The sequence below is a fragment of the Nannospalax galili genome, unplaced genomic scaffold, assembly GCF_000622305.1.
Source record: "Nannospalax galili isolate Female #2095 unplaced genomic scaffold, S.galili_v1.0 scaffold54, whole genome shotgun sequence".
NCBI classification, from domain to species: Eukaryota; Metazoa; Chordata; class Mammalia; order Rodentia; family Spalacidae; genus Nannospalax; species Nannospalax galili.
Genome location: NW_008341028.1, coordinates 12,814,763 through 12,829,843, shown reverse-complemented (window position 1 = coordinate 12,829,843; position 15,081 = coordinate 12,814,763). Strand labels below are relative to the sequence as shown.

At 45.1% G+C, this 15,081-nt stretch overlaps 1 protein-coding gene across 2 annotated transcripts in view; it reads left to right on the top strand.

The window, feature by feature from the left end:
- The first annotated feature begins 274 nt into the window (after positions 1-274).
- Hexa (hexosaminidase subunit alpha) overlaps positions 275-15,081 on the top strand; it is a 27,004-nt gene continuing 12,197 nt past the window's right edge. The window contains exon 1 of one of the 2 annotated variants that reach the window (XM_008836435.3): positions 275-588. In XM_008836435.3, coding sequence (XP_008834657.1) covers positions 336-588 — 253 coding nt within the window. In that variant the 5' untranslated portion in view covers positions 275-335. The remainder of the gene's footprint in view (positions 589-15,081) is intronic. The other variant, XM_029565061.1, reaches the window with a different exon arrangement.

The window sequence follows — 15,081 nt, the reverse complement described above, 5'->3', positions numbered from 1 at the left end:
CAATCTGGCCCATCTGGAGGCAGCCTTTGGATGCCTCCAGTACACCTTTTCCTATCATCGTGATTTTGACTCCTGGTTTAGGAGGACTTGAAACCACAATGAATAGTTCCTCTCCGGATTATTTCATTGGGCGGCCCTGGCGGCCTTAGACGGACCAGCTCCCTCAAGTGTTCACAGTTCCAGCTTCACAGTCCACTAACTGCAGCCCGGGGAGCCAGAACCAGTCCCGACCGCCGCCGCACGGTCACGTGACCCTGCGATTGTCACGCGGGTCCGGCTCACCTGACTGGGGCCTCACGTGGGCTCAGCCTGCTGAGAGAGATCCCCGGTGGGACATGGCGGGCTCCAGGCTCTGGGTTTCGCTGTTGCTGGGGGCGTCGTTAACGTTTTGGGCCTCCGCGGTGTGGCCCTGGCCCCAATACATCCAAATCTATTCCCAGTGCTACACCCTCTACCCCAACAACTTCCAGTTCCGGTACCATGTCAGTTCGGCCGCTCAGCCGGGCTGCGTTGTCCTGGACGAGGCCTTCCGACGCTACCGTAACCTGCTCTTCGGTACCGGCTCTTGGCCCCGGCCCAACTTCGCAGGTGAGTCACACCCCTACCTCCCTCGCCTTGTTCTGGGGTGAATCAGCCCCCGCAGATCGCCCGGACTCCTTGCGCTGGCTTTTCCCTAACCCTCTCCACTCTCACACCCCTTTCCTCTTGCATTTTCTGCAGCTGGCCTCCCCAGCCTCCCTAGCCATAACCCCCATCGTCCACGCACCCCTTTACTGAGCGGACTTTGGGGAGCTAGGCTTATCGGGAACCCTTTATTTGGTGTGTATTGAGGTTTTCATTTTTGAAAATGCCTGCTGTAGGACGGACCACTGTTCAATCAGAATATCAAAATACTGAAAACACTATGCCAGTGTAGACATTTAAGGTGATCCTTTGAACCGTGCTCAGGTGGCACTGGGTCCTACTGAGGCTGTGACCAGGGCTGCATAGTGAAGACCAGAATATGTCTGGTTCATAACATTTTCAGTAAATGTTTAAACAGAGAAAAATCATAGAACACATTCACAAAGCAGTGAGCTTCCAGGGACTTGAGGCAGAGGCCCAGAGGGTTAGGTCTGAACTTAAAGTCCAGGCCTGGTGCATGGAGGTGAGGGTGCGATATAGTGGATATTTAATAACAGTTTGTTAGATCTGTTGTATTAAAGGGTTGCTTTGTGTGTTTATAAGGGGCACTTTTCTCATCGCTGTGATTAAAAAAACTTAAGCCATGGGTGGTGGCGCACGCCTTTAATCCCAGCACAGGGGGAGGCAGAGGCAGGTAGAGCTCTGTGAGTTCAAGGCCAGCCTGATCTACATAGTGAGTTTCAGGACAGCTGGGGATGCAGGGAGACCCTGTCTCAAAAAAAAAAGGGGGGGGGGCAAACCCCCCCCACAATTTAAGGGTTTATTTTGGTTCTCTATTATAGGAAGTACAATCCATCTGGGCTGAGAGCTTGGGTTATAGGAGCTTGATGCAGCCAGTTGAGTCTGGCACAGGTGGTCGCATTGCACCACAGTCTGCTGAGAGCAGAGTGCTGATGCACATAACACACAGTAACTTTCTCAGTTTCCCTTTTTATTTGTGTGACACCCCTCCCCATGGCATGGTACCATTTACATTTAGGATGGGTCTTTCCTCCTCAGTTAAACCAGTTTCTAGGGACACCCTCACAGACACACCCAAAGGTATGTTTCCTAGGTTGCTCAAAATCAAGTTCAAATTGAAAATGAAGATTTACTATCTATCCCTAATCCCTAAAGGCATCATGATTCTTGTTTCTTTTCTTTTTGGTCTTTTTGAGACAGGGTCTCCCTGTAGCCCCAGCTGTCTTGGAACTCACTATGTAGACCAGGCTGGCCTTGAACTCACAGAGATCTGCCTGCCTCTGCCTCTGGAGTGCTGGGATTAAAGGTGTGCGCCACCATGCCCGGCCCTAATTTCCCCTTTTTATTTTAGTTTTTTATCTTCCTGAATTTTAAGCCATTCTGGGGATAATAAAAAAAATAGTTGTGAATGCCTTTGCTCTCTTTGAAGGATGGTTAAGCAGTGAGAAGAATTTGGTAATTTTTAAAGTAAAATGAATCTAAGGGTGTCACTGACAGATTACTTACCTAGCATGCACAAAGCTCTGGGTCTGACCCCAGCACTACAAAAAACTGGAGAGAAAAAAATTTTTTTCAAGAGCAAACCCAGAGTATGAGCCCCAGTGATGGCCTTCCTTCCACTTCCTTCTACCCTGTACTTCCTCTCTTCCAGTAAGAGTGAAGTAGGCCATTGGTGTGATTTTGCCAGTTGGTATCGGTTTTGTGTGTATCTTTTATTTTTTACTTTTTTATTTCTTCAAATATTTTATTTATTTTTTTTTAAATTTTATGTGTATGAGTGTTATGACTGCATGTGGGTAAGTGCACCCATCTCATGCAATGTCCGTAGGAGACAGAAGAGGCTGTTGGATCCCCTGGAACTAGAGTAGCATGTAGTTGTTAGCTGCCATGTGGGTGCTGGGATTCGAACCCCGGTCTTCTGCAAGAACAGTCAGTGTTCTTAACCGATGAGCCATCTCTCCAGCCCCTGTTTGTATCTTTTCTTTTTAAACAACCACATGATTAGAAGAAGCATTTCGTTACATCTTTAACATATTCACTAACCTGTTTGTATCTTTTAAACACTACTTGTGAACATTTTAGCTGCATAATCTCATGCTAGGGCATGTTGTAACTTTCTTAACCTATTAAAATTGTAGGCCTCCATTTGAATCACCTCAAAATATTTAGCCAGTCCAATTTTTGGAGCTTTCTCTCATTGTTGTGGAGCTGTTGATAACCTGATAACCAGAGCTGCTGAAGAGAATGAGTTGGTTATGTGGAGTGAGAGAAGTGTGTGTGCAAAGAGTTTTTTGTGACCTGCTTCAAGGTTTTTCTTTCTGTCTGCAATATATTGTCCTAGGGAGACAGATTGGGTTCGCTTCTCCCTAGGTGTAGTGAAAAAAGCCTATGATTAGGTGCCTGTTCTCTTTCTGTCTTTTGCCTCTGTGGTGAAAGTTGGGGCATTGCTTAATCTTCCCCAGTGAACAATGGTGTGCCCAGTGGTCGGGTTTGGGATCAGTGAGAATTACTCCTGGTGGCCGAGTATGCTCAAGTGCAGGAAGTAGGGGTGCTCATCGGCTCAGCTGCCAGTAAACAACTGCCTATTTCTTTTGTGAAGCTCTTGGAGATGGGGGTGGGGGGCTGCTTACCAGGCACAGTGTTTATAGGTGAGGTGTAAAACCACAGTACTGTTCTGCCTACTACTGACTTTGTAGTAACTGGTGCTAAGATTGCTCATTAGTGGCTATGTTCTTTTAATTGAGACTGCAGACCTGGATTGGGGCAGATTCAAATTGCTTCTTTTGTATGTTGGAGCTGTCAGGCTGCTGTACAGTGGCATCACATGGTAATGGAGTCTTTGGCCTCCTGTAAGAAGCCCTTAGAAGAAGAAGAGGAGGAAGGGGGGGGGGGGGGGGGGGGGATTGCTCAGCAGCTAAGAGCACTTGCCTCACTTCCAGGGGACCTGGATTCAGTTCCCAGGACCAACATGTCTGCTAACAACTTTCTGGATAATTCCAGTTCCATGGGATCTGATGACCTCTTCTGGCTACCACGGGTGTTACATGCATGTGGTCCACTTAACACATTATACAGGCAAAACACTCATACACATAAAATGAAAATAAATTTTAAAAGAAGCCCTTGAAAAACCCTCTTGGCTATACCCCAAGGCGCCCTGTTCCAGGACTCCTCCAGGCAAGTGTCACACAGTGGAGCTTTGCTGTGGTAAAACTGACCTAGTGGAAAAAGGGAAGTAGAAAGGGGAAGGAAGCTAGCCTTGGTCCAGTGGCTGGCACTTGAGCTGTGTTATACCCTTGCTTTGTCAGTCCAGCTCTGTGAGCTGAGGACCAGGACCGAGACTTGGAGGCAAAATACCTGCCAAGGTTACCCAGCTAGTAGTGGTGGGACAGAAATTCCAGCCAGATCTGTCCACCAAGGTTTTCGTCTCTTCACTGCATTTTTGCAGTGCTCATTTTTGTCTTTGTCAGGCTAGTTAGTGATTTAGAAAACTTGGCCTCCGGGAAACTTGAGTTCTGATCAAACCTTAGGGTTATCAATTTAAAATCGTAACTTCTAACATCTAGCTGGTTATTTATTACCATTTAGTGTATCACTGGTTTTGCTCCATTGTTTTCATTTTGCATTAGCATTTCTAGCCCTTCCTTCCTCCCATCCTTAGTACACTTAGTACTTATTAACCAACTATAATTTGTAAATAGCACTGTATCCAAAGAATACATTAATTGAACTGTCCTCATCCTTAAGAATTGCAGTTTGGAACTGGGGATGTAGCACAGGTGGTCGAGTGCTTACTTAGCATGTATAAAGCCCTAGGTGTGATCCCCAGCACCACATAAGGTGGGCAGGTTAGAACATAAAATCTCAGCACTCAGGAGATGAAGGCAGGAGGATCATAAGTTGAAGGTCATCCTTGATAAGGATTACAGTTACTCAAAGTGGGAATATAGACATACAATAAAGTATAAATTTTTTTCTGGGGTATTTGAAGAACAGGATGCTTTGAGAGTGCAGATGAGGAGGGTTGGGAAGGTGCAGTTTGAAAAGCTTTTCTTGGGGAGTTATTTAATCAGACGTGAAAGGAGGAGTTGGTGGGGATGGAGATGGTATTCCACAGAGGAGAGCTTGTGGAAAGGCCTTCAGGTAAGAAGCCTTCCAGACCTACTCCAGAAAGCCAAGGTCGGTGTGGTTGAAGTACGTAAATCTCAAGTGGGCTGAGTTCTGAAAAGTGATCAGTAAAGAGTCAGAAGCAACATAATGAGTGGTAGTCAGCAGGAGCTTTAAAGGAAGGCCAGTAAGGGCCATTAAACAGAATAAGTGATGTGACTAAATTGGCTGTGTGTGGGATCAGTGGCAGTAAAACTAGAAACAGGAAAAACAGTTTAAAGGTTGGTATAGTGGGAGGCTGGAGAGCTGACTCAGGTTAAGAGCACGTGTTGCTCTTGCCGAAGTCCAGCACCCACATGGTGACCAACAACCACCTGTAACTCCAGTTTGAGGGGATCCAACACCCTTTTCTACTTCCATAGGCATTTCATGACATGGGCATACTTACATGCAGGCAAAACACTCATACTCATAAATAAAATATAATAAATTTTTTGTTAAAGCTTGTGTAGTGGTCCAGCTAAGAGAGTTATTTGAAGAGTAGGTTGACAGCTGCAGGGACAGGGCCCTTCTGGACTGCCCAGAGATTTAGGAGATGGTGTGTTTGGAAGTAGGGAGTTAGGAGTTAGAGTGGGATGCTGAAGATAACTCTCATATTGGTAATTTAGCAGTTTGAATATTCATTCTTATTTACATGTTGATGCCAATTCACAAAGATAGAAGAAAAAGGAAAGATTAAAGAATGAAAAGAAAAAGAAATTGACCAACAGACCGAGCATGATTAACCGTAAGTTTTGATTTTGGATGTGTCCAGTAAAATGTATCTTAGAAATCAGCCAACAAAACAAAACAAGACTAAAACCTTGGGGGAGGAATTTGGCTATTTCCAAAGGACAGGATGGTTCAACAGGTGATCACAGGAGACTGGCTGAGGAGGAGGATGTTACTTGGAAAACTAAGCCAGAATGTAGGTTATTTCCTCCTCTTGAATGTTGAGATCATCTCAGATGAAAGCCAGCCTTGGGGTGGAGGGGAAGACTCCAGGACACCAGGAGTCAAAGTGTCACATAAATAGCAAAATGACCAGGAAGTTGCAGAGTATTGTGATAAGGAGAGACTTAAGATTCCATAGCCAGATGGCATGAACTACAGATGGGCATGGAAGCTGGGTAGATGGTCGAGAAATAGCACAAAGTCTCAACCCCAGGGTGGGAGAAGACACTGCTTCTCAGAGCAAGTTAGAGGGGAAGTGTTGTGTTTTGGTCCTGGAAAGAACGGGGCTACAGTTAGGGAGGAAATGTAAAGAAAGGGCTGAGGATGTTGGTAAAGTGACTGACAACACGATTGCAAGGGTAATTGGTGGAGAGGAGGAAATAACTGGTGTAAGAATGGGAGTGTGGGACTAAATAAGTCAGAGGGGCTTATGTATTAGAGAAATGATAAAAGATGATAAAGATGAGGAGTGTGGTAGATTGCCCTGGTTATAACACTGCCAGGACAGAAAGTTCCAGAGACTAGCATGAGTCCATATGTATGTAAAGACTGAACTGTGCTAAACAGTGCCTTTCTAGTCAAAAGTGAAAAAATAATTACTCAGTAGATATAAGGATGATGATTAGTTATCCATTTGGAAAAAATTAAATCCTTATGCCAAACAAACTAAATTCTAGGTAGATTAACTAACTAAAGAATAAGCTCTATACCATAAAAGCATTAGAAGGAACTTGTAATCTTCGGGGTAGAATAGTCCTTTCTAATCAAGGTGGGGGGGAAGACTGATATTTGACAATGTGAAAATTAAAAGAAACCATAAGGTTAAAGAAATAAAGAACAAGCTGGGCATATGGCATAATCCAGCATTCAAGAGACTGAAGCAGGAAGATTGCCTGAGTTTGAGGTCAACCTGGGCTATTGTGAGACACCTTGTTTCTAAACATCAAAACCAAAAAAAACATAAAAAGAAAAAAATGCACAAAATGGGCCAGATGTGTGTATCTTAAAAGATAATGGTAATTGTTGGGGTGAAGCTCAACGATAGAGTACTTGTACAAAGCCCTGAGTATGTGTAAAATTAAAGAATGAATGAGTGAATGAATGAATGAATGAATGGCATGGTTAAAATCTAGATAGAACTCCACATATCAGTAAAAGGCATGGCAGTATCCACCGGTAATCTTAGCACTTGTGAGGTGGAGGCAGGAAGATCGGGAGTTCAGAGTCAGCCTTGGCTACATAGCAAGTTGGAGGCTACATATGAAACCCTGTTTCCAAAAATACCCAAGATAAATAAACAATTACTAAAAGAAGTACAAAGAATATAGCTAGTAATTGCATAGCAGTGCTTAAATTTAGTCATTATTAAAGAAATGCTAATTGAGGCATATTTTGAGGTTTTTTTTTTTTAAATGTATAAAACTGGAGTTACAGATGGTTGTTAGCTGCCATGTGGGTGCTGAGAACTGAACCCTGGGTCCTCTTAACTGCTAAGCCATCTCTCCAGCCCTCGAATGTTCTCTTTTTTTTGGTCTTTTTCAGACAGGGTCTCCCTGTAGCCCCAGCTATCCTGGAACTCACTGTGTAGACCAGGCTGGCCTTGAACTCACAGAGATCCACCTGCCTCTGCTGAATGTTCTTTTATTAAAACAAAGATTTTTTTGTTTGTGTGTTACGTACATGTGAGTTCTGGTGCCTATAGAGGCCAGAAGAGGGCATCAGATCCCCTGGAACTGGGGTTACAGGTAGTTGTAAGCAGCCCAGTATGGATGCTGGGACCTGAACTTGGGACCTTTGGAAAAGCAGGAAGCACTTTAACTGCTGACCATCTTTCCAGCCCGTGTTTTGTTTTTTAACCACTTGGCAGAGATAGACTTGAGATGGTCTGATGACATATATGGGTTTGGGTTACAAATAAATAACAATAATTTGAAGAGTAATTTGGCAGTACTGTAAGCAAAAATTTTCATACCTTTGGCCTAGTATTTCTGCCTCTAAGAATGTATTATGTGGGCTGGAGAGATGGCTCAGCAGTTAAGAACACTGACTATTCTTGCAGAAGACCCGGGTTCAAATCCCAGCACCTGCATGGCAGCTAACAACCGTCCGTAACTCCAGTTCATGACAGCCTCTTCTGTCCTCCTTGGTCATTGAATGACACGGGTGCACTTACCTACATGCAGGTATACATATTAAATAAATTTTTTTTGTTGTTGTTTTGTTTTTTGTCTTTTTTGAGACAGGGTCTCCCTGTAGCCCCAGCTGGCCTGGAACTCACTATGTAGACCAGACTGGCCTGGAACTCACAGAGATCTACCTGCCTCTGCCTCCTGAATGCGGGGACTAAAGGCGTGTGCTACCACGCTCGGCTAAAAATATTTTTTTAAAAAGAATGTATTATGCCAAAACCTTCACAATGCTTACATACACACCTCCACACTCTTAACACACTCACAAACACATGCCTATTTATTAGAGCATTGTTTATAATATAAACAATATAGAAACATGGGGCCCATGAAATGGCTCAGTGGTAGAAGAAAAAGTTAGTTCCTGGGATCTAGAATCATAAGATGTTCTTTTTCTGGTAGCGATGGGATTGGAAAAACAGATGAAGCTTTAAAAGTAGGGAGAAAAAGAAAAGACCTGACTGCAACTTTGCAAGAGAACCTGGGATGGGGATGGGCTTTCCAGCAGTTTTCATTTCATCAGTGTGTGGGACAGCGAGCAGTTCTGAGTAGGGTGTCTGGAGGGTGAAGGTTGAGACCAGCATCAAGGGGAGGCTCCAGGCTCAGGGCAATTGGCTTCTGAGACTGGCATTTTACTGGGATAAAAGTTTGATAAGGTGGCCCCTGCCTCCTTCCCTAGCTCCACCAGTGTCTGTCCCAATTCTGTGAATGCCCTCATGTGGTGGCTTGGCACAAAACTAATGGTTCCAGATTGTACTCAGAAGTCTCTTCTGATATTAAGCCTTCTTCTCTTTCTGGAGGTAGCCTTAGCTCTCATCACATGGTTTAGTAGTTGTATTTGTCTCTCCCATTAGACTGTGAGCTCCTCAAAGGCAGGGACCAAGGCTGGTTTTTCTTTTTAACTGCACCAGCACCTAGAACAGTTCCTGATGCACAGTAAGTGCTTCATGTGTCTTGGCTGAGATGAAGAGAGTGGGTAATGAGTGTTTTAGGGACTTTTTGTAGGCTGTGCATGAGGAGGTGAGAGCCAAGTGTGAGGAGCGGGGAGGAGGGAGCAGGAGGAGAATAACGTGGGCATAGACTAAACTTTGGCCAAATTTAGTAGAGTACCAGAACCTATGGGTACAGGGTAGCAGGGTAGGCATCAAAGAGTGCGAAGGTGTCTGAGATGGGGGTGCTTTCCTAGTTTCCGACCAAATGCCATATTACAACCCAAACCCATGCATTTTCTCTTATGGTGCTAGGATTTTATGAATCTAGTGCATTGATAGGATAGAAATGTTTTGATTTGGGGAGGAGCGAGCTGAGTAGAGGGAGAGACTTTTGCACTACGCTAAACATTTTTAGGTTTTAGGTACCCTAAAAGCAAGTTTTCCCTTCCAGAAAAGTGGAAAGACCTAAGTCTTTGGATTTATAGACCTAGAGGTCTTCAGAGTGTCAGAAAAGGCACTCTATAAGCCTGGGCATCTGCTTAGCAACCTTCACCCCAGTCTTAGGACTAGATTTGGATGTGTAAAAGAAATCTTTAGATTGTTTGCTATTTATTCCTGATAATTATGTAGCAGAACCATTATGCATACGTAGCATTAAATGTGCTTTTTTTTTTTTTTTAATTCTAGCATCATTCACTTTTTTTAGCAAACACTTATTGAATTGACTACATATATTAGGCACTGGGAATACAAAGACCACAGATTGGTCCCTGCTGTTGAGGAACTCACAGCCTACGTGAGAAGATAGACAAACAGCATAATTAAGATAAGTGCTATGAAAAATGTTTGTATGCTTCATGATCATGTAGGCAGCACTCCTTGGAAAGGGTGGGGGATTGACCAGACAGTTTTATAAAAGGAAAACCAGAGTTATTACTTATCCAGGAGAAGTATGGAAGGACTGCCAAGTTTATTTCAGTTGGAGGAAGCAACTTGTGACAAGGAGAGTGTTGAGAAGACGGGCCTGTTTGCAGAGTTCTATTATAATGATATTACTGCACAGGGCAAGCAAGTGACGAACCTTTTCTTAGGATCATCCAATGTCTTCTGGGCTTCACCTGGAAGTCACAGGAGGCCATTACTAGAGGATTTGTTTTTTTCAGTGCTGGAAATCAAAACCTATGGCTTTATGATGCTAGGCAAGTGCTCTACCTGTCAGCCATATGCCCAGTCCTATTGGAAGGTTTTACAGTTTCTCATGATCAGATGCTCATATTCAGAGATCCCAGAAGGAGGGACTCAGTGATTAAGAACACTTACTGCTCTTTCAGAGGCACTGGATTTGGTTCTCAGGACTCACATGTTGGTTAACAAACATCTGTAACTCTGGTTCTGGGAGATGGGGCATGCAGGCACTACATGCACGTGGAACACTTACCTGCAGGCGAAATATTTATACACATAAAGGAAAAATGAATAAAATATTAAAAAGGAGAGAGATCCCAGAAATGAGATACATATGGAGGCAGGGAGAGACCTCCTGGAAGGTTTTTCACAGCCATCCACCAGAGAAACGACAAGAGGCCGAACTGAGCCTTTGGCCCAGTTGCGGTGGGAAAGTGGCAAAATATGAAGCAGTGATAATAATTTTGCAGTTATAAGACTCAAACTGAATCTTTTTTACTGTTGAATCTCAATGCTTAGCGTAATGTTTAACGTGTAATAGCCAGTCTATAAATATTACTTTGAGTGAATGAATTTGTGATCTACTCAGGTGGAAAGTGGTAGGAAGAGGAGGCTCCTCATCTGGGTGAATGCTTGGTGCTATTACCAGAGTAAGAGAGAGGATTACCAAGAGGAGGAAAGAAAGAAGAGTTCTCTTTTGCATTTACGACTCAGGGCGCTCTTGAAATAGCTGGAGTGTACAGTTCTAGGACTCTAGAAGAGGAACTGGCTTGGAAAATAGATTTGGGAGTCATGAGCTTATTGTGGGACTAGAGGATCCTGCCCAGGGAGAATGTAAGTAAGGAGGAAGAGAGGTCTGGGGTCAGTGAGGAAAAGGGGGTGAGGAAAGTATCTTCAAGGAGCTAGAAGGAAAACAGAGAGACAGACAGACAGACAGAGTAGTCCCCTAAATTAAGGGAGAGAGGTTTTATTTGAATTCATATCTGTCTGAGTCCAGCGCCTCCCTGCCCAGGCTGCCTTTCCACTGCAGCTGTGTTATGGTGGGAATGTGAGGGAAGGAGTGAATATTTGAGATGATGTGCATTTGAGACCGAAAGACTACAGATATTTTAAATGCTGATGAAAAAGAATTGGTAGAAAGAAATAATTTGAAGACTTTGGGGAGTAAAGGGGGAAGATGATTTATACAAGAGGAGCCTGAGGAACCATCCCAGAGCAAGGTGAAGAGAAGCCTCATCCACCAAGCAGAGAGAGGAGAAGGTAAAGGCAAGTGTGTGTTGCAGATGTTCTGAGAGGGTGGGAGTGGAAGGTAAGGCGGAGGGGAGTTCTGTTTAATTGCTGAAAGTAAGGGAGGTAGGATCAAGTTACAGACTTAAGGAAGGTGGTGCCAGCTTGATATAGCTGGTGTGGGTGCGAGCGGGCTTTGTGTGTGTGTGTGTGTGTGTGTGTGTGTGCACGCGCGCTGCATGCCTGTACGTGTCTATGAGTGGTGTATGCGTGCGTGTGCATGTGCCTATGCATGCGTGCTCAGAAGGCTAGAAGTTGATGTCAGGTGTCTTCTGCAGTTGCTCTCCACCTTTTGGGTGGGCGGGGAGCTTTTTGGCCCCAGCTTGCCTGGCACGCTCTGTGTAGACCAGGTTGGCCTCTTATCTCACAGAGCTCTGCCTGCCTCTGCCTCCCAACTGCTGGGATTAAAGGCATGTGCCACCATGCTCCGTCTTCCACCTTATTTTTGAGACAGGGTCTCTCACTGAGCCTGGATCTCACTGATTGCCTAGACTGGCTGGCCATCATGCCTTCAGGATCCTCCTGTCTTTGCCTTCCAGGGCTGAGATTATAGGTCTACAACACTACTCCCAGCTTTTTATGTGCATGATCAGGATCTGAACTCAGTTCCTCATGCTTGTGTAGAAGCTTTTTACCCACTGAGCCATCTCTCTAGTTCCCAGAATGTGTTCATGAAGGCCTGAGGAGCCTAGCCAATGGGGTTTGAGAGTGACCCAGTCCTGCTGTTCTGTATGTTCTTCGAACCCCTTTCCTCCAGGAGGCAGAAGAGCCAGAGTTAAGGCAGATGTTAAAGTGATGAGGGTTCATTGTATATGACAGAAGAAAAGACACTAGTTATTGAGGGTATCAGCATATCTAGCCAGCAGAGAAGGAAGTCTGGAGGGGAAAGGACAGAACAGAAAGAAATGGAGGGGCTATAGAACTAGAGTCCAGAGGGAGTTCATCTGTGAGACCTGGGTAGTAAGAAAGTCCTTGTTCCAGGTGTGGAGATAACCTGTCTATGAGTAAGGCAGGTGCTGTGAAGGAGACAAAGTGAGGGGACTGAGAAAGGGTGACAGGGATGCTTGTGGAGTTTTCTGTTGTTTGATTGAAATACCTTTGTACTGTTTGACTTTTTCAGTTTTTAAACTAGAAAAAGATACAAAAGAAAAAGGTGCAAACTTTTCTATGACCCCAAAGAAGAGAACCTTTACATGAGAGCAGGGGCAGAGCAAGCCACAGAGATAGGGAGTCTGCGGTTATGAAGTGGGACCCTGGAGAATGCCGTCTGGATCCCGATGTCGTGTAGTACTGGGAAGTGTTCCCACCCTGCCATTGTTTACAGGCAGGAAGTGGAAGCCCAAGACCTGTGTGGCAGCAGCAGAGCCAGACCAAGACTAGCCTTTCCCGCTTTCCCGGATTCAGTTCTCAGCTGCTCAGCCTTCTCAGCTTCTTGCTGCCCCAGCCAGCCTCATGGCACACATGCCCAGGTGTTTGCTGACTATTGAGCTCTTTGCCGTACCCGGCCTCCCACACCTCAGTTCTCAGTGCAAGAGTGTGGGTGTGTGTAGAGGTGGCTGTGTCAGCCCCTGTCTGTTTCCTGCTCTCTTCAGAGCCTGGCACAGTGGCAGCCTGGAGACGGAAAACCACAGTGATGATACAGTGTTTACATCCTTTCAGATGACCCACTGTCCCTCCTGTTTTGCTACGTCATCCAGGCCTTCCCTCTGGGAGCATGTTTAAATAGCAGTAAAGCCTCTGACTATACTTTATCAGCCCAAAGCCAGACAGTTGCAGAGGACTAGGATTGGTGGCAGGCAGCTGAGAGGTTGTAACTGGAGAAGGAACCTTTAATGTTTAGAGCATTCTTCAAGAAAAATAGTGCTTTCGTGCTCATCAGGTCTTTGAAGAGTGACCATTGCATACCCCCCCCGAATTATAGACAGCATATGGAGCATAGGTATGTTTTGTGTAAAAATGAAAATAGCACCGGGCATGGTGGCACACGCCTTTAACCCCACAATTTCAGAGGCAGAAGCAGAGGCAGGTAATCTTTGAAAGAACGATCCCAGCCTGATCTACATCACGAGTTCCAGGCCAGCTGCAGCTACAGATCTCAAAAAGACTGAAAAGGGGGGAGGGGTATTTTGCTGCTTTCCAAGTAGTGGCTCAGATAAACTGGGTATTTGGGCAGCCACCCCCTTTTTGCCACTAGGAGAGACCATGAGTGGCTTGTGATTTCTCCTCATTTGGCAGACTGAGGATTGAGGGGGGAGCCAGGACCTTTGCTGTCTGCAGTTGGCTGCCTGGACACAGCTGAGGAGTTTTCCACACAGTCACATTGGAGCAGTGATGTATGGGGACAGGAGAGGATCACAGAGGCAGGGATGAGGTGTGGTTTACAGAGAGGTGTATTTTCTTTTAGTTTTTTTCACCTGTGTATAGTTTGGGGGCTTTGTAGTGATGCTTTGGAGAGGTGGCATTCCTGATTAGGAAGCTTAGGAGGATGCTTCAGCCTCTTTGAGAGCAGTCTTAGGCTTGAAAGCCTGCCTTTCCTTTTATATATTAAGGACACACTGTTACGAGTTTAGAATGGAGTTGAGTTGACCTGTCTTGAATCACACACCCTTTCCCTGTGGAGTTTAGGCAAGTTTTGGTGTGGGGACACAGGTACTTGGTGTGACAAGAGAGAACCTGTTTTTCTGTGGCGATGGGAAGGGACTCCTCTATTGACTGGCTGCTTGGCATCCTGAGAGTGGAGACGCAGGCATGTGGCAGTACCTTGAAGCTTTGAATTGTTTCCTTCACATGATCTGGGGAACTTTGGTTCCTTCTCTTGGAGATAAGGTAACATTTAGGATTCTAATTTGGTTCTGAAGACTCGCCCTGCCTTCTGCCAGGCCATCTATCTCTGACTTTGTAGTTCATAGGGAGTGACAGATGTTATGGGTCCAGTGGCACACATAGACTCCAAGAAGGAATAGAGCTTGATACTGATTTTACTAAATCATTCTACCTTGAAGCTAGATGTGGTGGTGCATGCCTATAATCCTAGCATCCAAGAGCTGAAGCAGGAGTATTGCTGTAAGTTTGAGGCTGGCCTGGGTTTTATAGTAAGACCTTGTCTCATAAAATAAAAGAAGGAAAAAAAAAAAAAAACAAAACAAGGCAGGGAGAGAAATACTTTTGTATTTCAGCTTTGGAATTTTTACCTGCATGGACTGGGGTCTATAGTGCTTTGTTAGAGATGAGTGTTGGCTTTCCACTTTGAGACCAGGAATCTACCTACAGAGGGCCTGCTGGGAAAAGTGGGGAAGGAAGCAAGATGGGCTGGGGTTCATCTGCCATCTCTGGAGCCTTAGCTGCCTCATGTAAGGCCTACTTTGTAAGGGAGGACATACTGTCATCCATTCCATCTGTTCACCTTACCTCCTAGACTTGAACAAAATTAGAAAGCCATTACCTCCTAGACTTGAACAAAATTAGAAAGCCATTACCTGGAGCCTTGAACAGTCCAACCTAGTTAGAGTGCTTATCTGCAGTGAGACAAGGGGAGAGCAGCAGAATATAGAACTATCCTCATCATGAAAAATACCTGGTGCCGGGTGTGGTGGCACATGCCTTTAATCCCAGCACTCAGGAAGCAGAGGCAGGTGGATCTCTGTGAGTTCAAGGCCAGTCTGGTCTACATAGTGAGTTCCAGGACAGCTGGGGCTACAGGGAGAACCTGTCTCAAAAAGATAGGAAGGAAGGAAGGGAGGGAG